The following is a 27,949-nucleotide window of genomic DNA, read 5'->3' on the forward strand; positions in this document are numbered from 1 at the left end:
TAGTTTAAATTTTTACCTTGTCTTAGAAAGTAGGGAGTATTCACACTCTGATGTTGGTTGAATTCAAGTTTGGGAGAGCAATGATTGTTCACTTATTTGGTTGTTGCTAAGAGGTTGAAAAGAAAAAGAAAATTAAAAAAAAAGTGAAAAAGAAAGGAAAAGAAAGAAAAATTTAAAAAGCTTTGATAAACAAAAACAAAAAGAGTTCACATAATTGTGCAAATAAGTATGGTGTTTTGGTTCGACAACTTAGGATTGTGGAAAAAGCTTGATTGAAATTTTGTGCTTGAGTCATTGTGAGTTAATCACTCCCTTAGTTTTAGGCAAGTTTTTGTTTCAATTAGCCTTAGGAATTATCCCTTGTTTGTTAACCAAGCCACATTACAACCTTGAAAAGCCCTTGTGATTCTTTCTTTTGTATTTTCAATATGATTTGGATGAATGCATAATTTAGTCTTTTGTTTACAAGATTATTGGATGAGTGTCAAAGTCCCTCACTTTTGTGTGTTTTTCATCCCTCGATGAATTTGTGCTAGGTGTGATTCATGATGTGAGCTTGTATTGTTTTAGAATGCTTGGTATGATTTTTATACTTAGGATTCGTTTCATTTTCATGTTGTTGCTGTAGGATTGTGGTAAGTATTACTTTGTTTGTACATTTTTTGTTAAGCCATACATTTGGTTTTGTTTTTCGAAACTTGTTGATTCACGATTCTTTGGTTTATTACTTTTGATTCTTTCAGTTGTTTAACATTGTTTGACGATAAACAACATTTTAAGTTGGGGAGAGTTGATAAGTGCCAAAATATCGTTATTTTGAGTCTATAATTGTGGCACTTATGGATTCTATTCTTTTGGTTTTTATAGTAAAACCCCAACTTTTGTATAAATAATAGTATACTTGAGTTTTGATTCGTTTTATGTACCGTTTAACCATTTTTTATTCATTTTATAGGTATTGATGCATATTGGAGCTTCGAGTAATAAAGTGTCGAAGGAACGACTTCGAATACGTAATTTTAGAGCAATAAGAAAGAAAATTCTGCAGAGCCCTCTAAGCTCAGTCTCGAGCGTGCTACCATTTTCATTACAGAGGCAAAATTGAATTTTTGAGCCCGCTTAGCGCGGTCCCTTTTATTGTACCAAATATTTTGTAATAAAGCGTAAGGGCTTAGTGCACGGAGCCAAATAGTTCTAGAGGTAGCTGACACCTCTATTCTAGCAGAGGGGACACTTGAGGCCACGCCTTCCACTTCCACTTCTACTTCTTCATCCCGAAGGCGTCGAGATGATGATGAGGGTACTTCACAGGCGCCCTCCACTCACAGACGTCATCAGGATATTTATGCTCTTCCTGTGTCACCTCCATTCGATGCTGCATCTCCTTTGCCACCTCCTGATGGTGCTGGTTCTCTTGTGCCACCTCTTGATGGTATTGACCCATTGCATGAGGGTGCTGATGCTGATGCTGGTGCTCCTGTGCCACCTCCTGAGGCTTACCCAGGGGGTCCCTCTGATTTATCCATGTTGACAGGGTACGCTGATCATACCGCCAGACATGTTTGGAACATAGAGATAACATTTCTTGGACTTATTACTTTTTTGTCTTCAGTGGAAATTTATTATTTCTAACTTTGATTGTTATTAACAGTGTTTTTTTTTTTTGAAAATTTTTAGAATAGGTGCCCCAGAAGTTCTATAACCACTGGCGGAAGATATTAGCTATAGAGCAACCTGAGGAGTCGTGGTTCCATAATGGCCTCAGGGCATCTGGTCTGGATGACCTATGTCATATTGGGTACTCCACTATACACAACGGGGATGCTCATTGCATTTGCGGAGAGATGACACCCAGAGATGTCCTCATTCCACCTGCCTCATAGTGAGATTACTATTACTTTGGATGACATCTCATGCCTACTCCATTTACCTATCCGGAGTATCCTCCTCTGTCACAGTATGATGATGAAGGAGGAAGCGAGATAGGTTCTGATTGAGGAGTTCAGGGCTGATCCACTCGAAGCGCTTGAGGAGGTGGATAAGATCCGCGATGCGCATGTGAGGTTTTCCTTCTTGACACATAGATATGATGAGGAGCTACTTGCGGCACCACAGGCTCTTAGTGACCCAGTTGAGGTGAAGATACACCGACAACGAGTGCTTATGTGTTACTTCCTATTTTTGATCGACACTCGGCTATTTGTGGACACGAGCTCTACGTATAGAATGTCGCTTGCCTGGGGTACTTTTTGGATCCCACACGGATCCATGAGTACAACTAGGGGCGACAGCGCTGACGTACAACTACTCGAGACTGAGAGAGAGAGAGAGATGTCTGCAGAAGATCAGGACTGTGGCAGACAACTGTTCACTATTAGTGGTAATAGTCTTATATCCATATACTTTTTCTCAAAGTTGTTCATTCTATATTTGTGATAATGTTTGATCCCCATGTTTTTTATTTTCATTTCAGGGTTGGATATTTCAATACTTCCCGATGATCATTGGCTGGGGAGAGGTGGATGGCTACACTAAGGCTATGCAACATGCTCGTGCCTTCATCCCCTTTATAAGGAACCAGGTGCCAGAACCTTATAGAGTATATCTGGATCGCATGGCTGTCGAGGACACCTGCTACGACTGATACGCTGCTCACGTGAGACGTGCCTGAGGGATGACATTGCACTATATTCTGGATGGATGGCATGCAATTCGACCATCATTGTTCGCTAACTTCCGGAGCGCGTCATGCGGCAGTTTGACTACTGTCAGACGATACCTTGCAACCCTTATGTCTCCGCTCCTATTACGATGACTCGTCGACATATATATGAGGCCTTTGCAGACTATGACCATCACATGGTTCTGGACGAGGCTCGGGCGACTAGAGCAGAGTCAGACTAGAGTTGCGCCGATGAGTACATCACGTGGTACTTCATTGTGTCACACCCCTACATGATCCCCACTGCAGAGGGATCACCGCCCAGACCAACTCATCAGGAGATATTGCAGGAGCACCAATCTTAATTGGACCACACTGAGGATGTGCTTCCTCGCTGTCGTGAGATACTTGAGATGACGCAGGCAAGCATCGACGGTAGTTTCTTCCCTAAGGGGTCTGGTCACAAACGTATACTGGATGATATCATGAGGGTGGCACGGGGTGCACTACTGTACCGTAGACATTATGTCAAGACATGTGGGGTAGTAGATGGTAGAGGCAGACGAGCCGACAAAGGAGACACGAGAGGCAGAAGAGAGGATGCAGTTGTTGTCCGACATACACAATAGTGATATAGCAGAATTATTTTGATGTTTGTTTTTTTATTACATTGATATACTTTATTTTGATTATGTAGATGACATATTATCCGTTGGATGATATATATGATGCACTATTTGATGTACTATATACCATTGAGTTTACGTTACACTAATTTCTGCACTCTTTTTACTGTATTATTCTATCGTTGAATAAAAAAATTGTAGTTTTGGAGTGAAATATAGTTGGTTTAAAATATAGCAAAAGGTTTCGTAGGTACATCTACGAAACATTAAGTTTTAAAGACGTTCCAGAGGTACATTTACGGAAAACTCTATAAACTGAATTAATTTGAATTTTTCCAACATTCACTATTTTAAACTACTTCCCTAGATGTAGCTTCGGAATAAACGAAGCTTTAACAAAAAAAAAAAATTACTTACATATCTTCGAAAACAGGAGACATAAATAAAATTTTGTCAAAATACCTAAAAAATATAAAAGGGTAGATTGGAATATTCTCTAAATATTTTCACATAAAAAAACTCAATTTTATTTTAGGGTTATAGACTATAGTTTTGTAACTTTGTTTACTCTTTCAAGAAAACAGATAAACCCTTCTTTTTCGTATACATTGTCCAATTCAGTAAATTTAGATTCTGGTTTCTACAGTTCTTTGCTTTGACAGAAATCATTACGACCAATCTGCGTAGGAATCTTGTCGGTTTTCACCACAGTGGATGAACTTCTAAGCCTCTTCAACTTCCCCGAAAATTCAAATTCAACCCCCTTTATTCATAGAAAATAAAAGGAATTGAATTTGCTACAACCACTGTTGAAGAAAAAATTTGATTTTTACTGTGAAAAATTTGATTTTTTTTTTCTGGGAAAATGATTGCTGAAAAACCCAGTTGGGTAAGACATGAGGGTATGCAAATTTTCTCCATTGATGTTCAACCGGGTGGACTCAGATTTGCCACTGGTGGTGGTGACCACAAGGTATGAAATTTTGCTCTCAAGATGTTTGAATTTTTGCTCTTTGATGCACTGAGAGTGTTCCTATTTTTCTGAATGTGTACTTGCATTTCATGTATACTTTCTTGTTAAACATTGTTTTGCTGGGTAAAGTAAGTGTTTTTTTGTTTGTCAGTTATTAATCTAGATGGACAATTTAGCTTAAGAAACCACATTTTCATGGTGTGTCTCCTGGTGAATCACATTTCATATTGTATTAGATATAGTGCTATAATGTTGGTTTAGCTGCTGTTTGACAACAATTTGTACTAAACAGTGTATCACAGTTGCAGAACTATAACTTATCGCGGAATAATAGTGATTTGTTTAAATTCAGCTATGCTATGGCTGCTATTTGACAATACTGAATTGAATTAGTTTCCAGGTATTCACATTCTCAGCTATGTTTTGTGCAGGTTCGCGTATGGAATATGAAGTCTTTTAGTACGGACGCAGAAAATTACGACTCTTCTCAAAGGCTTCTTGCGACCATGCGTGATCACTTTGGGTCTGTCAATTGTGTTAGGTGGGCCAAGCATGGAAGATTTGTTGCATCAGGGTCTGATGATCAGGCGATATTAATTCACGAGAGAAAGCCTGGTTCAGGAACCACAGAATTTGGCAGTGGAGAGCCTCCGGATATCGAAAACTGGAAAGTCACAATGACTTTGAGAGGGCACTCTGCTGATGTGGTAATGCAATATCTTTTCCTTTTTCAACTTTCAACCAATTAATTTCAATGCCGGCTTTTCTCTCTCTTTGGAAATTTGTTATCTAAACAGACCTCTAGCTTTTTATCAGAATGCTTTTGCATTTCAATTATCATCATTAACTTGGGATCTATTTGTTCATGCTTAAAGTAGGTGGATCTTAATTGGTCTCCTGATGATTCTTCTTTGGCAAGTGGGAGTTTGGACAACACTATCCATGTATGGAATATGAGCAATGGCATTTGCACTGCTGTTCTAAGGGGCCACTCTAGCCTGGTTAAAGGTGTTGCTTGGGATCCTATTGGCTCTTTTATAGCAAGTCAATCGGATGATAAAACTGTAATTATTTGGCGAACTAGTGATTGGAGTCTTGCTCATAAGACAGATGGTCATTGGTCAAAATCAGTAAGTTTCTTATTTTTTAAAGGTTTTAATTGATATGCACTGTCACTGTAAAAAGTTTAATCACATGCATCTAATTGCATTTCATCATTGTGGCATTTTCCTATGCTAGTTCTTAAAATATCTCCATAATTATCTATGTACTGAGATGTGATCGGATGCATGTGTCAAACTTTTTTACATTGACATTGCATACCAATTAAACTATATTTCAGCGTTTTTGATCCAATTCAACTTTCTATTTCCTAATCAAAATTTCCTTCTTTTTTTTTCCCAGCTTGGATCAACCTTTTTCAGGCGGCTTGGGTGGTCTCCTTGTGGTCATTTCATTACCACTACTCATGGTTTCAAGAAGCCGAGGCATTCTGCTCCTGTTCTTGAGAGAGGGGAATGGTCGGCAACATTTGATTTCTTAGGACACAATGCTCCGATCATTGTGGTGAAGTTCAACCATTTTATGTTCAGAAAGAGTTCATCTAATGCTCAAGAAGGGAAGTCTGAACCTGCCGGATGGACCAACGGTGCTTCCAAGACTGGAAGCACAGAACCACAACCTTACAATGTAATTGCCATTGGAAGTCAGGATCGGACTGTAACAGTATGGACAACTGCAAGTCCCCGTCCTCTATTTGTAGCCAAGCATTTTTTTACTCAAAGTGTTGTTGATTTATCCTGGTATTTCTCTTCATCTCCAATTGTTGCATTTGATACGTTGTGCCATATATTATTTTTGTAACTTTATCATTTCTCTGATTGAGTTCACTCTTTTCCCCTTTTGAAACAGGAGCCCTGATGGATATTCACTTTTTGCATGTTCCTTGGAGGGATCTGTAGCTAAATTTCATTTTGATGTAAAAGAACTTGGTCAGATATTAGGTGATGCTGAACTAGATGAGTTGAAGAGAAGTCGTTACGGTGATGTGAGTGGTCGTAAAGTAAAATTAGCAGAAAGTCCGGCGCAGTTACTTCTAGAAGCAGCTTCTACCAAACAAACATCTAGCAAGAAGGTAGTTTCTGATGTTCAACAAAACAAGACAGCATTAAAGGCTTGTGTTAGTGCAGGGGATACTATAAAGAATGCCAAGCCTCAAGTTGATAGTGATAAGAAGAGCGGAGGTCCCGTAGAGGATAAATCAAACTTGCTTACAACCTCATCTCAAGTTTCTAGGCCCGTTAAGCAAAAAGAGTATAGACGCGCTGATGGCCGTAAAAGGATTATTCCGGAAGTAGTTGGAGTGCCTGTTCAACAGGAAAACATTTCCGGTGCAGCTCCGCAAGCACTTGGTTTTCCTCTTGTCTCTTCTGAACACAGAAAGAATTCTGAAAGAACTATATCTAATGATGATGACATGAGAGCAACTACATTGGGAGGACAGCATATCAGGCATTCAGATTCAAAAGAACGCTCCGGGATTACAGCTAGGGCCACAATTTCCGAGGGCCTGATAATTGAGAAAGTTCCGGATTCTGCTGGTGATGGAAGCATCAATGTTCAGCAGTTGAGCAATTCAACGAGCTCTAGTTCTTTAGCTGCTTGTAATGCTAAACTTTCTATTAGAGTATTTGACAAGAAAGGAGGAGAAGATTCTCCACCTATTCTTTTGGAAGCGCGCCCAAGAGAACACACTGTAAATGAAATTGTAGGGCCGGGAAATACGTCAATGATGAAAGAAACAGAAATTGTATGCACAAGGGGTGCTGAAACAGTTTGGTCTGATAGGATTTCTGGAAAAGTCACTGTTTTAGCTGGCAATGCAAATTTCTGGGCAGTTGGGTGTGATGATGGATGTCTGCAGGTAAATTGCTTTTCTGCATTTATTATGTGTATAAATGGTCTTCTTTTTACTACATATTTTCTGTCAATATTTCTGATATAAATCTGTTGGTTGTGGTTGCATAGTTAGTTGTGGTAGTTGTAATACAGCCATTGTTGATATTTAAGTCTCAATTCGAATAACTTTGCTTCTGAGTTTGGAGTGAAAAATAGTTAATTTGTATAGAATGTAAGGTGTACATGGTTCTAGATCTTTGAGATTTTAAAACTATGGGCACAATATATGGGTGAAGATCTGATGCTATCTCCACTTTCTGTTTTTTGCATCCATTTGAGAAGATTTACACAAAGTGTGGAAGACGAGCAATGCCTACCATGATGACCGGGTCATCTGCAACATTTGTAGACTGTGACGAGTGCTGGACATTGATGCTGGTGACGAGAAAGGGATCCCTTTATTTATGGGATTTATTCAACCGAACTTGTCTCCTTCAAGATTCTTTGACTTCTTTAGTTGCTTCAAGTCCAAACTCATCCACTAAAGACGCAGGTATCATATATTTTATATACAACAGTACAGCTGTTAGATATGAGAGCAACTTGCCTTGATTTTCTCAATAATTTTCATCGTATTTGGTGACTCTGATCTTTTTGAATTTTACCATATCTTTGCAGGGACTATTAAAGTTATATCTGCAAAGCTATCAAAATCTGGTTCCCCTCTTGTGGTGTTGGCCACACGCCATGCTTTCCTATTTGACATGAGTGTCAAGTGTTGGCTTAGGGTTGCAGATGATTGCTTCCCTGCATCCAATTTTGCCAGCTCTTGGAGTTTGGGTTCGATTCAAAGTGGTGAGCTGGCTGCTTTACAGGTTGATCTTAGAAAATATTTGGCTCGAAAGCCTGGTTGGACAAGGTGTGTATTGATTGTCATCTATTTTTTACACCGCCTGTAGTCAATATTCCATTTTTCTAATTGAACCGTAGTATAGTCTTTTCCCTCATCTGACCTCACCTCCTTACATCAATTTTTGTCATTGGTACATTTGTTCCTAGTCTCATCTTTTAATACAAATATCTTGACAGAGTTACTGATGATGGAGTGCAGACACGTGCTCATTTGGAAGCTCAATTGGCTTCTTCCTTGGCTTTGGGATCTCCCAATGAATATCGCCAATGCCTATTGTCCTACATACGCTTTCTTACAAGGTATTATTCTTTGATTTTTTGTTTAGATTTTTCCTAGTGCAATTTAAGCACCTTATTATTCTTACATTAAACATGCACAATCACTTTGTTTTCTTAATTCTTGCTTAAATATTAGTGAGTGTATTTAATTTGGCTAAACATTCAAAAGATTGTTACAATTAATAGTTTCATTACTTTGTTGTAATTACATATACATGCATATCTTGTTGTCTTTATGATTATGGATTATTGCAGACTAAATAATGATTATGAAATGATTGCAGAGAAGCTGATGAATCTCGATTACGGGAAGTCTGTGAGAGTTTCCTTGGACCTCCAACAGGGATGGCTGAGGAACCATCTTCAGATTCAAATAATTTAGCTTGGAATCCTTTGGTCCTTGTAAGCTTTAAGCTCCAACTTAACACATTTCTTTAGCACGATGCTGGAATCTTAATCGACCCGCAAAACCTACGTGATGGGTCAAACCTTGCACTTGCTTCATGATCTCACTCTTTTTGCTTGATCTTTGCAGGGAATGAAGAAACACAAGCTCCTTAGAGAAGACATTCTTCCATCGATGGCGTCAAACAGAAAAGTCCAGAGATTGCTTAATGAATTCATGGACCTGTTATCTGAGTATGACATAGTTGATACAAATCAAGACCAATTGAATCTCGTTTTCCGAAAGTCATCTCCACCAGCAACCAAACCAATCGAGAGCAGTTCACTAGCAGCCGGTAAGGAGGACAGTGCTCAAGCAAAACTGGATTAGAAGTATTCTTTCTGATGTAGTAGAAGAAAATCAACTCGAAAATGTTCAAACAAGATGCATGAGAAAAGGAAGAAGGCTCTCTAACCATGTGTATCAATATAGGATGGTTAAGCACCCTTTATAGAAAGCAATAAAAGCCGTCTTGAAAGCACTAACACACACTCCAAAGGAATAGCAGAAATTGCACTAAATGTCACATCTCCACCTTCTTCCATCAACTTGGAAATTGCTTCTTGTAAAATGTTGAATAAAGGAAAATAAACTGGAGTTTTTTTTTTTCATAGTTGTATCCAATGTTTATTGTTAATTTTTGTTTAATGGTTGATTGTGCTGTTTTTCTTGTACATTTGGAACATGATAAGTTGTTCTTAAAAAAACTATAAAAAAAGTCTAAATTACTACATATGGAGGTGGAAGATTGGCATCAAACCAAAATCATTCTTCCTAGCACTGAGAGCCATATGGTGGAACAACTGAATCAGAAGGGATAAAACAAGCAATATTTGAGATGGCCCCTTGGAAATCACTAGGCCCTGATGGATTTCCAACTAGATTTTACCAAAAATCTTGGAGAAATTAACTTGCCACCCCTCAATTTTCTTAATTCAATTTTTCCCTGATTAAAAAATGTGAAAAACAAAGAATTTCCGAAACAAATTTCTGGTATGCATCACAAAATATCCGGTACGAAATACTGGAAATTCAGTTAATTTTAAATTTCCGGTACAACATACCAGAAATTTAGTTTATTTGAAATTCCCGGTATACCGGAATATTGAAATTTCAGGTATACCGGAATTTTCAAATTTCCGATATACCGGAAATTTCAATATTCCTAAATTTCCGGGATGTTTCAATTTTTTGTTTTTTAAACGGTTGAGATTTTGCTAACATAATGAAGTGTTTGATTCGTCTAGAGTCTTCCGGTAGTGCCTTGGTTTTCATGTGTTCGGAGTACTGTTTATGCTTGTTTGTTGTTTGTCATCTGATGTTTGTTAATTATGTTTGTTTGTTATTTGTCATTTGGTGTTTGTTATCTACTCGAAACATGTACTAGCCAAAAAAAATTATGCAATAAAAAAGATGTTCACACATAAGCATCATGATTTTTCCACACTATATCATAGTAGTGTAATGTAAATGTAATCGTATATATAGTACACGAAAAGAAAACATCTTATAAATCTTACAAATAGTGTCAAACATAATAAAAATAAAATTACATCAACCTAATAAAAACACAGACATCAAAAGTGTCTCAAACTGACATCGATGAGACTAGTAGTTCTAATCCATATTCAAACAAAATAAAGCCCCCAAAAAAGCCTAACCAACATCAACTGTAAAACATAACTTCGTTGACGTTATCCAAGATAACTGAACTCTCCCGGAGCATAGTCGACCAACACATTACCATATGTTGTATGATGAAAATAGATTCAGTGCAAAACAGCTAAAAAGTTTTAGTTGTTTTAAATTACATTTAACATAAGTTATTAGTAAAACTTTGTAGCTGATCTGCACTGAATCTAATTTCATCATACAACCGATGGTTTTTGGGGGTCTTATTTTGTTTGAATATGAAACTTATGTTTTGCTGTTGATGCATGCTGTGCAATCCTCCTGGTCGGCCATAATGTCTGCGTAATACAAATAAAGTCGAATTAGATACAATTAAATTAGAAAAACGAAAAAAAAGATTTTCTATATTCCGTAGATATATCAACAGAATGACCTAACGTTCTTCTCTTCAACAGAAATTAAAAGTATAAGAAATTCCAAATATTTCAAAATTTTCGGTATTGAACAAAATACCGAAAATTTCAAAATTTACGATATTTTTAAGAATTTATAAAGTTACCGGAAATTTTGAAATTCCCGGTACAAAATACTGTAAATTTCAAAATTTCTGGTAAAAAGTATCGGAAAATGCATAAAAATATCGAAAACTTACAAGTATTCACGAAATTTTTGATAAGGTCCTCAAATTTTCGGTATCTCCCAAGAATTTGGAAAAACCGGTGCTATGCACAGATTTGAAAAAATGTGATAAATGATTTTGGATGGACATTTTGGTCCTTTCATGCATTTTTGGGGGTGCCATGGCTAATTCGGGGGGGGGGGGGGGGGGGGGTTGGCAAGGACCTAATGTATGCATGTAACTATGTTCAAGCCCCGAGGAGCAACTCAGCTAGTAATGAAGAGCTAAATTATATTGACACATGTCTGATTCCTAAAGCTAGTATTGAAGAGCTAAATTATACTAATACATGTCTGATTCTAAAAGTTACAAACCCTCAAATGGTGAATCAATTTAGGCTTATAGGATTGTGCAACATTATCTATAAAGTGTTGAGCAAAACCATTGTGAATAGGCTCAAGATGGCTATAAACAAGATAATATCCCTTTACCAAACTGAATACATCTCTGATAGAAGTATTCAAGATGATATTGTAGTGGCTCAGGAGACGGTTGACTGTATGAATAGGTGTAGAGGAAAATCAGGATATTTTGTGATGAAAGTGAATCTTGCCAAAGTTTAAGATATGATGAATCAGAGATTTGTGAGTAAGGTTCTCATGGAGATTACTATTTCGGATAAGTTGAGGCAAGTTATCATGGATTCAGTTACAACTGTGAAAGTATCTATCTTATGGAAGGGTCAGAAAGGTGGTTATTTTTCCACAAAAAATATTTAAGGCAAGGAGATCCAATCTCACCTTACTTGTTTGTGTTTTGCATGGAGAAATTATCTCACATGATTTTGGAGGCAGTTGAGGATGGCAAGTGGGAGTGCATGAAGGCTGGTAGGAATGATCCTAAAATTTCACATTTGATGTTTGCAGATGACTTATTATTGTTTGGTAAAGCTTCTGAAAAGCAAATGAGGTTTATCAAAGGAGTGTTAGACAAATTCCGCGTAATATCAACACAAAGGATAAGTTATGACAAGCCTAGTATTTTTTCTTTCAAAAATAATGAATCCCTGAATAGGAATCTAATTTTGCAAGTGGAGGGCCTTAGAGAAATTAGTAACTTAGGGCTTTATCTTGCTATTCTTGTCATAGGAAGGAGTCCTAGAGTTGGCGATTACCAATACCTGATTGACAAGGTCAATAGAAAGCTTACCCTATGGAAGTCTAAGCAATTATCTATGACAAGAAGAACTACCTTATCTAAAGCAGTTCTAGAAGCCATACCTAATTGCTTTATGATGAGTAATATGGTCCTAAAAAGCCATTTAAAAGAGATTCAGAAAGTTTAGAGGCAATTTATACGAGGAGTTTTAGAAGGTAAGAGACATGTTCACATTGTAAAACGGGAAGACCTTGCTAAACCAACCAAAAAGGGAAGGTGGGTTATGTTTGAGGAAGTTGAAAAATATGAATAAAGCTTGTCTAGCTAAAATAAGTTGGAAAATTAGCGAGGTAGAGAAAGACCTTTGGTGCAAGGTGTTAAGAGCTAAATATCGAAGATCAAACTCATAAACTGGTATTGGAGAGGCTAAAATGCATGAGTCCAGTTTTTGGAAAAACATAGTCAACAATTGTTCATTGCTTAGAAATATGGTAGTGTGGTGAGTTAGTAATGGAAAAAGAATATATGTGTTGAATGACTGCTGGGTAACACCATGGATTTTATTGAGGGACCATATGCACAACAAACTGAATGAGAAACATAATAGCATAATGACTGACCTTACTAATGGCAACAATGATTGAGATTGGAGAAACATCCCAAGCTGAGGGCTGCACCAATTATGAAGAAAAACATCCTTGAATCCTGGAGCAAAACATCACAAGTTTCCTAAATTGTCTTAATATCCAATTTTAAAAACTTATGCATAATTGGAGATCAAATCAATTGTTCCAGATATAATCTTCTTGACCTTCTCAAATCAGTGAGATATATTCATTGAGAATCTCACAAAATCAAATCAAATATATCAAGACAAATAACAGCAATTCAGTTCCTGCTATAACAATTGTTTAGGATGTCACAATATCTTGTCCAACATCTGTCAATGATACATATTTTTATTAAATGTAACATATTTTACCAAAACCGTTGCCATTCACAACACTAAAGACCTTATAATCTTCCTCTTTAGCAAATTTTAGCTAAAACACCCTCTGCACAGTAAACCAGGAGACATGGAATAAAACCACAAAATAACAAAACACAAGCTACATACTTTATATAAACTGCAAACAGAAAACATCAGAAACATATTGCATTGTTTTGTTTCATTAAGAAGAGACGTGAAATTAAACATGGTTATCGTCCTTCTCATTTCCATAAAGAGCATCAAGATTGAAAATGAGAAACATGTATATTTCTTGTAATTATGATTATCAAAAGAAACCCTATAAAAACATTGATCAAACTAACATTAGAGGACCCAACATAATTTGGGTTCCTAAAGTTAAGACCTAAATGTTTTATGAAATACCGCTTTACAATATCAAATGCTAAGTGGTACCTTAATAGTGGTTGTTCAAAGCATATGATTGAAGACCAATCTACATTTTCTTCTTTCACTCCTAGAAAGGTAGGTTTTATATCATATCGTGACAACAACAAAGGAAAAACATTGGTATTGGTTCCATTGGTAAGTTCCCCAATAATTAAGGAGGTTTTTTTCGTTGATGGTTTAAAGCATAGTTTACTAATTATTAGTCTATTATGTAACAAAGGTAAACATGTAACCTTTAATTATTTTGGATGCAATGTTATCAAATCAAAATCAAACCACCATTAATAATTTAAGAAGTAGAAATACCTCACAGTGAATTTAAACAAAATTCCTCCAAATGATGTTTTCTTTCGAGTAACAAGGATGAACCATGGCTATGGCATAGGATAATAGCTCGCATCCACACGGACCACTTAAATAAGTTGGTCTAAAAGAAAAGAGTAATCGGTCTTCTAAACTCACAATTAAATAATAATATGTTATGTGATGCATGCTAAAAAGGTAAACAAGTTAAGGATTCTTTTAAAGAAAAAAATATTATTTCTACGAATCGACCCTTACAACTTTTGTACATGGATCTTTTTGGCCCATCCATAACCAAAAGATTTGGTGGAACATTCCACGCCTTTGTAGTTATAGATGAATAATCTTTCTATACATGTACATTACTCTTATCTTTGAAAAGATACGCATTTACTGCTTTTTGAAAACTAGCCAAGATTATCCAAAACGAAAAAAGTATTAAGCATTGCATCAATTTGAAGTGACTATGGTGGTGTTAGCCTGAAAATTCTAGCAAAAGGTTTCGATAGAGAATGATGGTAACCACGTTTGGAAATTAACTAAGTATAAAGAGACATAGTCTTCGACAATAGAGATACGTCGATCAAGATGGTTTGGTTGACTTATTAAGCTTGGCTTGCAAGAGTCTCAGGAACAGATCCACAAGATTAGGATCACACTCTCTTCAAAATATGTCCAAAACCTCGAAAATCCTAAGATCCACTTAAATAAATGATGTCTCGATAACACTATAGAAATCAATCAAAAACTCTCGATATAGGAAGTTAGGAGTTCAAAGGCAGATATCAAAGTGATAGTGGGTTTGCAACAGCTTAAAAATTGGAGACGTGTGGAAGCAAACTAGAAAAGTGAATCCCCACACAAGAAGATACGTGTCAAGTTCTATAGAAATAACCATTGTTGTTGCTTATCATCGTAATAATATATAATGAAGGCTCATTCATGTAATCGGGGTCACAAAATTTATCAAGTATTCTCTATAGAACACAAGTATCAAAGTCACGGAGGGAAACAATTTATGAAAAAAATCCACGAGTCTGTGTCCTCTGTTTAAATTCCTTAAGTTCTTTTTAATATAAAAGCATTTACTTTAATGTCATTTCTTACATATGTTATCTGTTTTCTTCTTCCAAAACAGTTTTGTATTGTTTCAATTAAAGTTTATGTTCAATTTATCAACATTCAAACATATAAGTTGCAGTCACAAACACTTTTTGAAAACTTTCTATAATTAGCTTATCTAGGCCCTGTTTGGTAAAAATAGCAGTTGACTAATAAGCTAGCTGATAGCTTATGGCTGATGACTTACAACTGATACGCTAATTGAAGTATTTGGAAAAATTAACGGTTCAACTAGTTGATTAATTAAAATAACATAAGAGACATTTAATATGTAAATATTTTATTTTAAATTAAAATAAATTATAAAGGGTAAAAATGGATTTTAATTAAAATAATAAGGGTAAAAATGGAAGAAAAAATGATAAGCTATAAGCTATAATGCTATTTAAAATAGCGTCTGGAAAATAAACTATAAGCCCGTGATGAAAAGACCGTTATCAAACAGGTCTTTTATTATTGTATGAGCTTATAAGCTATAAGCTCAAAAATAGACATGCCAAACAGAGCCTAGCCAACTAACCCCAGGATTTAATCAGTTAGATCATTAAAAAGTCTATGAATCTTTTTTCTTTTCAAGAAATCTTTTCTCATGTAAATATATATTTTCTCCTCATTTCATTTTTGACACTAGAAATTGAATCTATATCTATTTTTTTTCACTTATACTCTCTCCTAATTTATCTTTTCTATTTCTTCACAGCGTTGTCTTAAGGCCAAAATGGTGGAAAATACTTGTGAGAATTTGGTAGGGGTGTTCGCGATTCGGTTTGGATCGGTTTTAAGGCAAAAACTCATCCAATCCAAAGATAAATTTACTTATAATTTAATTTGGATCGGTTTTTGGATATCCAAATTACAAATTATTTTGTTATTGATATTATATAAATACTAATAAATCATGGGTTTGACATAATATATAACATGTAGTATAATAAAAGTTAATATTAGAAAAAGAGAGTGATCGATTATGGTTGTACTAATAAAAATAAATAGATTAAACCAAGTTAATAAATATTATTTAAAAAATAGTAATCATCTAATAATAAATTCACGTCACATATCATACTAATAAAAAATAAATATGTATAAAAATATACACACGCGATTCAATTTGGTTTGGATCGATTTTGAAAAATTAATCCGAAATCCGTTTCAAACGAAGCGGTTTTCACAAAAAGACATCAAAACACATCCAATAAACTTATATTTTTTGCAATTTTTTTGGATAGGTTTGCGGTTTTTATTTGGATTTAAACACCCATAGAATTTGGTTATATTGGTGGGGTGCTGCATTTGTTCTTATTCGATGGTGTGATTTTCTTGATTAATATTCTTATTTGGTTTTGGAGATTTACATGTTAAAATTTTTGTCTGGTTCTCGAGATCATCTAGTTAAAATCTCTATTTGGTTTGTGAGCTCAGTTTGTGAAAAACTTTGTTTGGTTTGAAGATTAGCCAGTGTAAAATCTCTTATTAAAGTAAAAGGTTTGTGGATAAATCTTTAAAAGCTTAAGATTCATTATTAGTGGAACTCCCAAGAGGAATCTCTTGGGGATATGAGTAGGCCAAGTAGTAGTTGAATCTATATAAATCTCTGATGCACTCTTTATCTGTGTCTTTTTGTTTTATGCTATTTACTTTTATCTTCTTCTTTTTCTACCCTGTATTATCTCTATTGAAATATTTTTAAGAACAATTTTTTTAAAATAAACCTGATTTCTAAATAACACAATTCACCCCTCTTGTGTTTGAAATCACTTATTCATCAATTAAAACTTGATCAAATTTTCTTTTTGATAGTTTCTTATTTGATTATGCTTATGAATAACTTTGCATTCTTCATTTGTTATCATCAAAACCTCAAAGATTTTAACCCGCACATGACATAGAGCCATAACATCCACCATTACTTATTCTTAAAATGACAATAATGGTTAAAAAATATTGGATAGTGTGGGAGCACATAATACATAAATGAAGGATATGAAAAGACAGAGAGATGGAACAAATTTTGCGAGTTTTAGCATTTTTTTATCACAAATGAACAAAACATCTGAAGCAATTGGTGGATATGGATGAGTTGACTGACTTGGAGCAGTTGACAGACAAAGAGCACATAGTAGATAGATAGACGAGTTAGTATGATATTTCAGATGATTGATTGTCACTTTTTATTATATAATAACTAATAATTGAATATTTTAATTTTAGAATATATTTTTTGAATTTTCTTATTATTTTTTATGTGGAAGTTTCAATATTAATATCATATAAATTCTATCTCAATTTTTTTTACAAATTAAATAAAATATTAATTCATTATTTTTTTAATATTATATTATTATAAATAATTTTATTATATATTTAAGTAAAAATATAAATATACAAAAATTATTTATTTTAGAAAGCTGCCAAGTGTTACCCCTTGTCAAGTTTTTCTACTCAAATATATGTCAGGGTAATCCTTCACATAATATATCAATTCACTTGGGGTTACCCCTTATAACTCACTTCTCGCAAAGTTGCACCGTTTTATCTCTGACATAATATGTCAATTCAAGTTCTGCTTTTGATTAGAAAGTTGATGAAGGATACCACTCGCAACAAACTTCTCATAAAACTGTTAGAGGTATTACCCCTATAACATAAATTTTACGACAACCAACTTTATGAAGGTTATTTGCTTCCTTCAATATTAGAGACTTTGACTATGTTGCTAGCAATTTTTTATCCATGTAAAATATTTATTTTTCTTGTATTGTTTGATTAACCTAAGGATTCATTATCCTATCTTGATTCTCGTATGGTTACGGTTAGACGTGAACCCCATTGTCGAAGGCCCATGACGTGCACGTGCCCCCTTAGAATGAGCCTTAAACTAAATCTAAAACAATAAACGTCAAAATTTCCTCTTTCCAATCCCTCATACTAGAAGTTTAGGGGGCGTTTGTTTCAAGTCTAGAAATTATATTCCCGAGAATACATGGGTGGAAAATAGTTATTCCCATGTTTGTTACAAGGTTGAAAAAATTATTCCGAAGAATAAAAGTTCCTTGAAATAAAATAACTTCCATAATTTTTATGGTTTTATTTCCATGAGAAGAAGGTGGAAATGTTCATTCCCATGAAATTTCACATATTTTTTCTTTGAAAAATAATATAACTACTCATTTTCCAAGGAACATCAAATTATATGCCAAATACAATTTAAAAAAATACATGGGAGTTAAATCTTCGTATTTTTATTCCCTGGTAACTTATTCCTGGGAGTCTTTTATCAATCCTTGAAACAAATACTCTCTTAAAACATGGGACTATTACGGAAAGGCCAAGTCCATTTCACGACTCAAATCTAGTCCACATACTAAATAGTAATGATCAATACTAGACTAAGGCTGAGTCAAGTCTCTGACAATCAGGAGTATCCAAAGGCCAAAAATACTCATAATATCCCTCATAACTTTGGGTTATTTGTCATAACCGAGTTTCCTCGCATAGTTGCACAGTATAAGGTTTAGTGCTAAATAGGTTTTTCACATTTTCTAGTCAATTAATTAGAGGATTTGATCAAGAAACACGTAAGAGCATGATTCAAATCGTGTCAAGTCTGGATTCATATCAACACTTTATTTTTAGTAAAATTTGAATATTTTGAAGTGTGATTCGAATAAGGGAATTGGATGAATCGAATCAAGTTAATTGTGATAATTTAGAATTTGCTTTCAAGTCTTTAATTCGAATCATGAAAAAGGTGACTCGAATCAAATATGGCTTCTAAAAAAAACAGGATTTTGCTTTGGAGTGTTTGATTCAAATCACACAAAGGCATGGCTTAAATTATAGAGGTTTTGACTCAAATCATAAAAAGCCTCTACTCAAATCAAATAATGATTGAAAGTTTTGGACTTTAGTCATGTAATCTTGATTCAAATCATTGATCTGTCTGACTCTAATCACATGACTTAAATCATGAAAAGCTTGGTTCGATTCGTAGAAGCAGTTTTTCTTAGTTTTTAATTATTGATTTAAATCATTCTTTCTTTTGACTCGACTCATACTATTTGCTCTTGACTAAGATCAAGTGTGTATTTTCTCTCATTTATGTGTCTTATCTCCAACATGTATAAAAATCATTTTCCAAAACTCCACTCATAAGATTTTATTATTTATAACATACAACCCACTTTTCTCTTAAATGTTCAAAATGCATTTTGAGTTTTATTTTAAGTTTGCAACCAAAATTTCTCTTCATCTTTAACCTATAACTTCTACCATTGTAGTTTGGATTAACTTCTCAACCTAGGATGTCAGATATGTGTGATGATGTTTGTTTTATGATTAATGTTTTGTGATTAATGTTTTGTGAAAAATTAAAGATTTTAGGCTGACATCTTTGTGTAGCTGTGGCTAAGGTTGACAATCCATTTGAGAAAAAGAAGGAGTATCTTTTCTTCAAGATTGCTTTGGTAGAGCTATGTGAAATCTTCTACAGAAAGAGCTTAAGTCTCTATTATCTTGAGACAAATCAAGGTTCATACAAAGAAACTGTGGGATTTAGGAGTAATGGTTGTGGAATATATGCTTGTAGCAGAATTCATGGATTTGGAAGGATGAAGTCCAGATTGGAGAGAGGAGTAGGCACAAATCAAGGACGGGTATGTTAAACTACTATAAATCTGACGTATTATCTCTCATTCACTCTCTTTTATATTTTGCTTAGAATTGTATGTTTAGATTTAATGTTTTCTTATAAATTACATGTTGTTAGGGTTTACTGCATTTATAGTGATTTTATGTATAAAAATTAGGTATGTGTTAGATTAAGATCCTAAACATTCTTACTTTTGATTAAATATGAAAACTGTAATAGTACAATCTTTATTCAATTGAATTTTTTTTATTTACACATTTCGTGCAAACTGAATTTAGGTCAGTTAAATCATTGATTGATTTAGTCTATCCATCTTTTGTTCATTTTATTTATGGTTTAAGTGTATACCAAGATCAATTTAATTTCATACATTTTGCATAAAAATTCAACTACGCCAAACTATTTTTATTAAACTCTAGTTTAATTTTTTTTTAAATTATTCTTTTAAAAAAAGTTCCATTAAACTCTCATTCATAACCATTCGAGCCCATATTCTCCTCTAACACATTTTCCTTAAAATTTAAGGATATGGCTAAATCTATTATTAAGATACACACTTTTTCAATCACAATAGTCTCACTTCTTCTCCCAATTCTAATAGATAAAGCACATTTTTAATTCAGTAATTAATAGACAAAATACTATTTTTAGTTCCGTAAATTTATTTAAGGTTCATTTTGGTCCCTTAACTTAAAGTGTTTATATTGATCCCTTAACTTAAAAAATGTTTATATTAGTCTCTTAACTCTTCAAAATATTTTATTTTAGTATTTTTGTCTAGTTAGCGACGGAAAAACTCAAAATCAACCGCTAAATTCGTCGCTAATTAGACTAAAAAGACTACAATAAAATATTTTGAAGAATTAAAAGACTAATATAAATATTTTTTAAATTGAGAGACCAAATAAACTTTGAAGTAAACTTTCCGAAGAAAAAAAGTATTTTGCCTGATAATACTATAAAATATTGTATTCAATAAGTTGGTATGTATGTATAGCCATATTCAAGTAATGGAGTGAGTAGTGACACCCGTACCTGTTTACGTTTGCTATAATATCCGGACCCAAACCTATATCAGATATTTATTTCTTTTTATTTTGTTAATATTGATGAGTTTGGGGTACAGTTTGTATCCCCTATTTTAAGGGAAGATGTATCTTCAAAAAAGATGGGAGGTTCTGTCTCTTTGCTCCAGGCATTTATTTTCTTCCAAAAGTATTATGATCATTTATTTAATTTTGTTTCAATTATTGTTCATTTAGAAATCTAACTCCCACATGGATTTTTGGTTGGACATTAACTCGAACTTGTAAAATCAGATTACATTATTGTGTTTCTTCAGACTTATTTATTCGTAATTATTTTGTCTGAGCTTGGTCCGTACAAGCCATATTAAATTATACTCCTTCTGATCTTCAATATAATTTATTTAAATTTATTAAATACATTAGATATATTAAATTTAAAAAACATTTTTTTTTTATGTTAAAGATAGGAGAGAGTATGAGTGAACACCCTTCCATACCAAATTGTTTGAAGGAATAATTTTATTGATATATAGAAAGATAATTCATTTTTTCATAAAACCAAGATAATTTGATTCATGAAAACAAAATATTATTTTCTCAATTAAATACAAATATTTTAAAATTGTATTATTAAATAGTGTAAAGTTAGTTAATATTTATTTAAATTTATATTGATAAAATTATTTTATCATTTACTCCTTTTGTAATAATTTATAAGCAAAAAATACACATTTTTTTTTGTTACAAGTTATAAATAAAAAATATCAATTTTATTTTATTTAAGTATTCTATTCTTTTAAAAAAACCCATTTTTTAAGGTAAAATTAAACATGAATTATATTTAATTTGTTTTTTCCTTTTCTTATAAACAACAATCAATTAAAATTGCTTTTACATCTTCCCATAAAATATATTTTAAAAAAATACACAAATTTAAACTTTTTAAATAAGTTTGAAATATTTGACTTTTGTTTATAAATTATTACAAATGTTACAGTTAACTTGAATTTTAATGTATAGTTGAAATAATAAAAATTACATAAAATGGAAGGCAGACGTGCAACGAATTGCACTAGTATTTTTTTTTATAACAAAATCAATCATGTTAAACATTACATTTGTCACTTATGAGACACAATATTTTCTTGTATGAATTTTTGAACTCTCTGTAAAAGATTCATTGTCTCTTGTGCTAGGAAGCCAAAAGTATTAAATGCAAGTGTCATGAAAGCATTTTAATTGTCATAATATCTTTTTATATTTGACGACTTTATTTGAAACAATTTTGAGGATTGTTTGTCCCACTAAAAATTACATTCTCAGTTTCACACGTGGGGAATCTCTAGTGAAGTCTACGCATGTATATATTTCTCTACCGACTTGTACACCAAAAGTTATGTTGGTCTAAGTGGCGATCATCTCTTCCATGGATCTCTCTAGAAATTCACGGGTGCCTATTTCTTCATAGATACTCTCGTCCGTTGAAATATATTAAACATGATATCCTCAATAAAGTCATATTGGTTTTTGAAGCCGAAAATCTCCCTACAACAAACTATGCTCCCAAATATATCTAAGCACACCTTACAACAAATAGGACAAACCCCGTCACTAGAAAATAAGGGAATAATAAGAAAATATCTAAGAATAGTATTGTACTTTATTGTTGACAGGCCTAGTTCATCAATTGGAATAGCTAGGATAAAATTCTGAGCATGTAGTGCTTGCAAACAACCAAAAATTGTTTCTTGTTATGTGGTCATGTCAAACTTTACTTCCATGTCCTGAACACTTTTACTAAAAAGGGTACTCGCCAAAGTATACTGGGCTTTAGGGGGAATGATGTTTTCGCTAGTGAAATTGCCAAGGTCAAAGCCTAAAATCATACCACATAAGACCATCCAAAACTCTAACCAAATATGAGTTCATATCATATCGTTCATTTTCTCTCAATATATAATATGGTAACAGCAGAGATAGGACCCTATAAACAACAACAATGTACTAAGAAACATATAATGATGAGTACAAATCTAATCCCCCAATTCTAATAGGTAAAGAAGACACCCTCTATTGAAAGTCCCCGATGAAAGAACCTCCACCAACCATGATATCTTTAACTTTCTTCCATTACTCTTTATCAAACTGAATAGATGTTTCCTCCATGTGAATTGGTGGAGACGTTCTTAGGCAAAAAAAAAGTTTGGTGATACCCATACACGACCAAAGTAGAGGAATCTCACTATGTGATTCCCATAGTTATGGAAGAAGATACATTAAACCCAAAACCCAAAAAACTCTCTTCATGGACAAGTCCTTGATAAACTTCAATCATAAATAACAATAGATAAATTTCATCCTCAACACCGACCTCTTATTAAACAAGGGAACATCTCCTCCGGCCTCCGCCACCATATTGAAGTTCAATTTCATCTCACGAAGGCCAAAAAAATATCATTCTTAATCATATTCAATTCAAGGCTCAATTCTTGACAAATCTCCCAAATCATGTCAATGGCTTAAGTCTCCTCCTCTGAATCCCATATGATGGTCACATTATTAAGATATCAGGCATGAATAAAAAGTTTTCATTTATCTTTAATCTTATGAATAAGAGGGTGTAACACAAGAGAAAAAGGAGAGGCCCTAATGGAGCGTCTTGTTGCACTATAATGGATGAAATAATATGTCCATCCTTGAGGTAACACATCCATACCTGACAAAAAAATCAACCCACAAAGAAATAAATGGTCATCTCGCCCTTAATTCATGAACTATACCTGATCGCTCTACCATGTTGAAAGCTTTCTAGAAATATACTACGAGCATAGTCAAAGAAGCATCTCCTTGGCGCTTGCTCAACACCCATTTGGAACTATGAAAAACAACCATAACACCTCTAAGTGTTGACCAATTGATTTCAAACACAAGGGAGGGTGAATTGTGTTAATTCAAAATGAAAACCAATTTATTACAAAAAAATTCTTTAAGATAATTTTATTCAATTCAATTAACACTCATAGATATTGCCGCAAAAATAAAGAAAAAAGATGGAGAATAAGAGAGTTGTGCAACATAAATAACATAATCAACGAAAATAACAGAGAGAAGAGATATAAAGAGTACATTACATATTTATACAGTTTCGGCATTACCATTTGCCTTACTATTGTCCCTAAGAGTTTCCTCTTGAGAATCCCACTAAACCCATTCGAGCTTTTTATAATATTTGCCCATGAACCCTTAACAACTACAAATATAGCATTTACACTAGCTAAGCAATAAAAATTTGTTTTCTGTTATGTGATTTAGTCAAACTTAACTCTCATGTCATGAACACTTTTACTAAAAAGGGTACTCGCAAAAACATGTTGGGCTTTAAGGGGAATGATGTTTTGCTTGTAAAATTGCTAATGTTAAAATCTAGAATAATACCACTAAGACCATCCAAAACTCTGACAAAATCGGAGTTCATATCATGTCTTTCATTGTCTCTCAACATATGATCTTGTAACACTAAGATATGAACTTATAAGCAACACAAATGTACAAGGAAACCTATAATGATGAGTACAAACCTAATCCTCTAAACCTAATATGTAAAGAAATCACCCTCTATTGAAAGTCCCTGATGAAAGGACCTCTACCAAGCATGATGTCTTCAACTTCCTTCAGCAACTCTTTATCAAATCAAATAGATGTTTCCTCCACGTGAATAGGTGGAAACATTCTTAGGACAAAAAAGTTTGGTGATACACATACATGATCAAACTAGAAAAATCTCACTATGTGGATCCAATAACCGTGGGAGAAGATGCATTAACTCAACATCTCTAAAAACTCTCTTCATGGAAAACTCCTCAATAAACTTCCATCTACACTAACAACTGATCAATTTTATCTCCACCACCGACCTCTTATTATTAAGGGAACACCATCCCGACCTATGCCACCACATTGAAGTTCACTATCATCTCATGAAGGCCAAAAAATATCATTCTTATGAATATTCAATTCAACGCCCAATCCCTGACCAGACACCTAATTGATGTCAATGGATTTAGACACCTACACTAAATCTCATATGATGGTCACATTATTAAGATACCAAGCATGAAGAAAAAGTTTGCAATTAGTTCTAGTCTTATGAATAAGAAGGTGTAACACAAGAGAAAAAATAGAGACCTTAATGGGGAGCCTTGTTGCACTCCAATGGCGGACATGATATGCTTATTCCTAAGGCACAACATCCTTGCCTAACAATAAAGAAAATCAACCCATAAAGAAATAAATGGTCATCTCACCCTCAATTCGTGCAGTATAGTTCATTGCCCTACCATGTTGAACGCGTGCTAGAAATATACTGCGATCATTGTAAAAAACAGCATCTCTATGTCGCTTGCTCAACACCCTATTGGCATTATGAAAATCAGCCACAATACCTCTAGGTGTTGACCAAGTGATTTCAAACACAAGGGGGTGAATTGTGTTGATTCAAAATTGAAACCAATTTATTAAATTTTTTTCTTTAAGATACTTTTATTCAATTCAATTAACACCCATAGATATTTCTGCAAAAATAAAGAGAAAAGATGGATATGAGGAGATATACATAACAAGAATAACATAAACAACGAAAATAAAAGCGATAAGAGATATAAAGAGTGTACTACATATTTATAATGTTTCGGCCTAACCGTTTTCCCTACCATTTCCCTCATGAGTTTCCTCTTGAGAATTCCACTAAACTCACTTGAAATTTTAAAAGCGATAAGAGATATAAAGAGTGTACTACATATTTATAATGTTTCGGCCTAACCGTTTTCCCTACCATTTCCCTCATGAGTTTCCTCTTGAGAATTCCACTAAACTCACTTGAAATTTTTACAGGATTTTCGCACGGACCTTCAATAAATACAAATATAGCTTTTACACTAGCTAAGCTCAAGAACCAAAAAACATAGCTTTTACACGAGCTTTGCTCATAAACCTTCAAACAAATATTTTACAAAGAGGGTTTAAAATTTTTTATGTGCTTTTTGTGTATTTTCATAGTACTTCAAGACTTACTCTTGACCTTTTTTACATTTTAATTGATCACTCGAATACCCTAAGACAGGATCAAGCGAGCTTTCACACTTTCATAACTTCTTATATTCAAGTTTCCTTGCACGATACAATAATGCCTTAGCACTTTAACTGAAACTTGAATCTTCTGTCTAATAAGGCTTGAGATATATTCTTGATCAGTTGCCATCATCATAATATTTACTTGACAATTAAACTCAACTCCCCATGTCAAAGAGAACTCTCAACATCCTCAGGTCATTTGACTACAAAGTAGTTATCTTCAAAACCAATTCATCAATTTTCAAGAACATAACCAACTAATTGTCACACTGCGAGCACATAGATCGATGAAGGTTGGGAAACACAAGAAATGGGGGTTTGAATTGAGTTTCATGATTTAAAATAAATTCTTCCCAAGAAAAAATAAAGAACACAAGAACAAAAATAAATGACACAATTATTTTTATCATGGTTCACTGTTAAAGAAGTTAATCCAGTCCACCCATCAAGGTGATTTTTCCTTCTCAAACAAGGACTTAATCCACTATAATCAAACTGGTTACAAACACACAACAGAGACCAACTGTCAATGTTTTAAACTACAAAGACTAATCTTCAATTTCTTCTTGAGAGATTTTCTACATATGTTTTTATTTGCAATAGTTATCAATAAGCATTGACATGACAAACTAATAAACCTTTTGACATCATCTGAGAAATAGTTATTAGAAATAGGATTACCTTGTGAGAAATTTCCAGCATAATGCACCACTTATTCATATCCCTCTGGTACATATTTGAAATTTGCATGATCTTCAACATAAAAATCATATCACATCGTTTGAATTAGACAAACAATTATTGGAACAATGGTGGCCCTAGCTAACTGTTTGGTAAGGACTTCCAGTTGAGAAAACAAGGTGCTGATGCAGTATAGCAGCAAGCAACAGTAAGTATTTGTCTTTATCCTCTCCATTGGGATTAGTGTGAGGGAAAGAATGTCGGTCAATAGTCACTATGTTTCTAAGCTTGGTTTGAATTATTTTAAAAACGTAAAATGCAAAAAGTAAAACATACGAGAAAATAAATAAATATATTCTTTGGAGAGGAGAGAACTCGCCAGGATTGTATTTCTTCTAACTGTAAATTACTTAAACATACTGACCAATTGTACGCAACCTAAATCACTCGTCAATATCATCACGTATCCCTCACATCAGTGTCCATGTCTAGAGCACTGATGATATTTATACCGCATTATCTCATCGCCGATGTCTCACGCAACTAAACAACACGAAGCATTAAGAATTGATACCCATGTGAATATTAGATCTAAATATTTTTTTAGAGTCTAGAACCTAATAGATAATCATCCAAGAACAAGATTTGAAGAGTATATGTCTATAGCAACTCAAATCCCAACACAAAGCAAAAACAAGGATAAACATCAATTAGATTTGTAAATTAGATACTATACAACTCCATGATCAATAGGTATACATAAAATCAAAGTAAACTTACATACAATCCACAACAATGAAGAATACAAAGAGAAGAGAGAAGAAGAACAAACACCCATGTTGATGTCTCAAGCATTGATGCATCTCCAACTCCATATCATCAAGATGCAACCTCCATTGTTATTTTCTAAGCCTCTCTACCAAAGAATGAGTATGATGGAGTTGGAAAACAAAAAACCCCTAACACTATAACCTAAAAATGTGTTCTAAAACTCTATATAAAAGTTTCTGCCCAAACAAATTCTCTGGACATCCAAATATTTCGCCCGAAGAATTGTCACTTACCCAAAATGCAGCACAAAAACAACCAAATTTTCTCCGAGCTCACCTGGCGAATTTGATAACAATGAGAAAAATCATTTCTTGTTTTCACCATAACTCAAGAACCGTAACTCCGATTTACGGCCGGTCAAAAGCGTTGGAAAACTTATTCAATTCTCTATATTACAATGACTAAATATCATTGAATACGTACAAAAAATGAGATAAAAACAATAAAACTCAATGATATTTACATGATAATGCAATGTATACACTATAACGTAAACTATACCAAATATACACTAAAGTTTAGGTTTATTGATGAAAAGCAAACGAATTAAACCGATGAGTGCTAATTATTCACACTAAAATTCACAATTATTTAGCACTT

The 27,949-nt window shown here is 33.8% G+C and overlaps 1 protein-coding gene across 2 annotated transcripts; it reads left to right on the forward strand.

Moving 5' to 3' along the window:
- The first annotated feature begins 3,846 nt into the window (after positions 1–3,846).
- On the forward strand, positions 3,847–9,403 carry LOC131653550 (protein HIRA-like). 2 transcript variants are annotated; one of them, XM_058923723.1, is made up of 10 exons: positions 3,847–4,261; positions 4,693–4,968; positions 5,140–5,391; positions 5,666–6,063; positions 6,173–7,184; positions 7,502–7,712; positions 7,838–8,078; positions 8,249–8,371; positions 8,635–8,752; positions 8,886–9,403. In XM_058923723.1, the coding sequence occupies exons 1-10, from the start codon at positions 4,154–4,156 to the stop codon at positions 9,123–9,125; spliced, it is 2,979 nt and encodes a 992-aa protein (XP_058779706.1). In that variant the 5' UTR covers positions 3,847–4,153; the 3' UTR covers positions 9,126–9,403. The 2 variants fall into 2 exon arrangements, with proteins under 2 accessions (XP_058779706.1, XP_058779707.1); XM_058923724.1 differs by lacking the exon at positions 3,847–4,261 and having other exon boundaries at positions 4,831–4,968; positions 5,137–5,391.
- The last annotated feature ends 18,546 nt before the right edge of the window (positions 9,404–27,949 follow it).

Source organism: Vicia villosa, linkage group LG2 (genome assembly GCF_029867415.1).
Source record: "Vicia villosa cultivar HV-30 ecotype Madison, WI linkage group LG2, Vvil1.0, whole genome shotgun sequence".
Classification (NCBI taxonomy): domain Eukaryota; kingdom Viridiplantae; phylum Streptophyta; class Magnoliopsida; order Fabales; family Fabaceae; genus Vicia; species Vicia villosa.

Excerpts from the sequence above, each read along its gene's own strand:
- LOC131653550 (XM_058923723.1), top strand. The coding sequence starts at position 4,154 with ATGATTGCTGAAAAACCCAGTTGGGTAAGACATGAGGGTATGCAAATT. Across the intron at positions 4,262-4,692 it reads CTGGTGGTGGTGACCACAAG|GTTCGCGTATGGAATATGAA; the intron begins GTATGAAATTTT and ends TGTTTTGTGCAG. Across the intron at positions 8,372-8,634 it reads TACATACGCTTTCTTACAAG|AGAAGCTGATGAATCTCGAT; the intron begins GTATTATTCTTT and ends AAATGATTGCAG.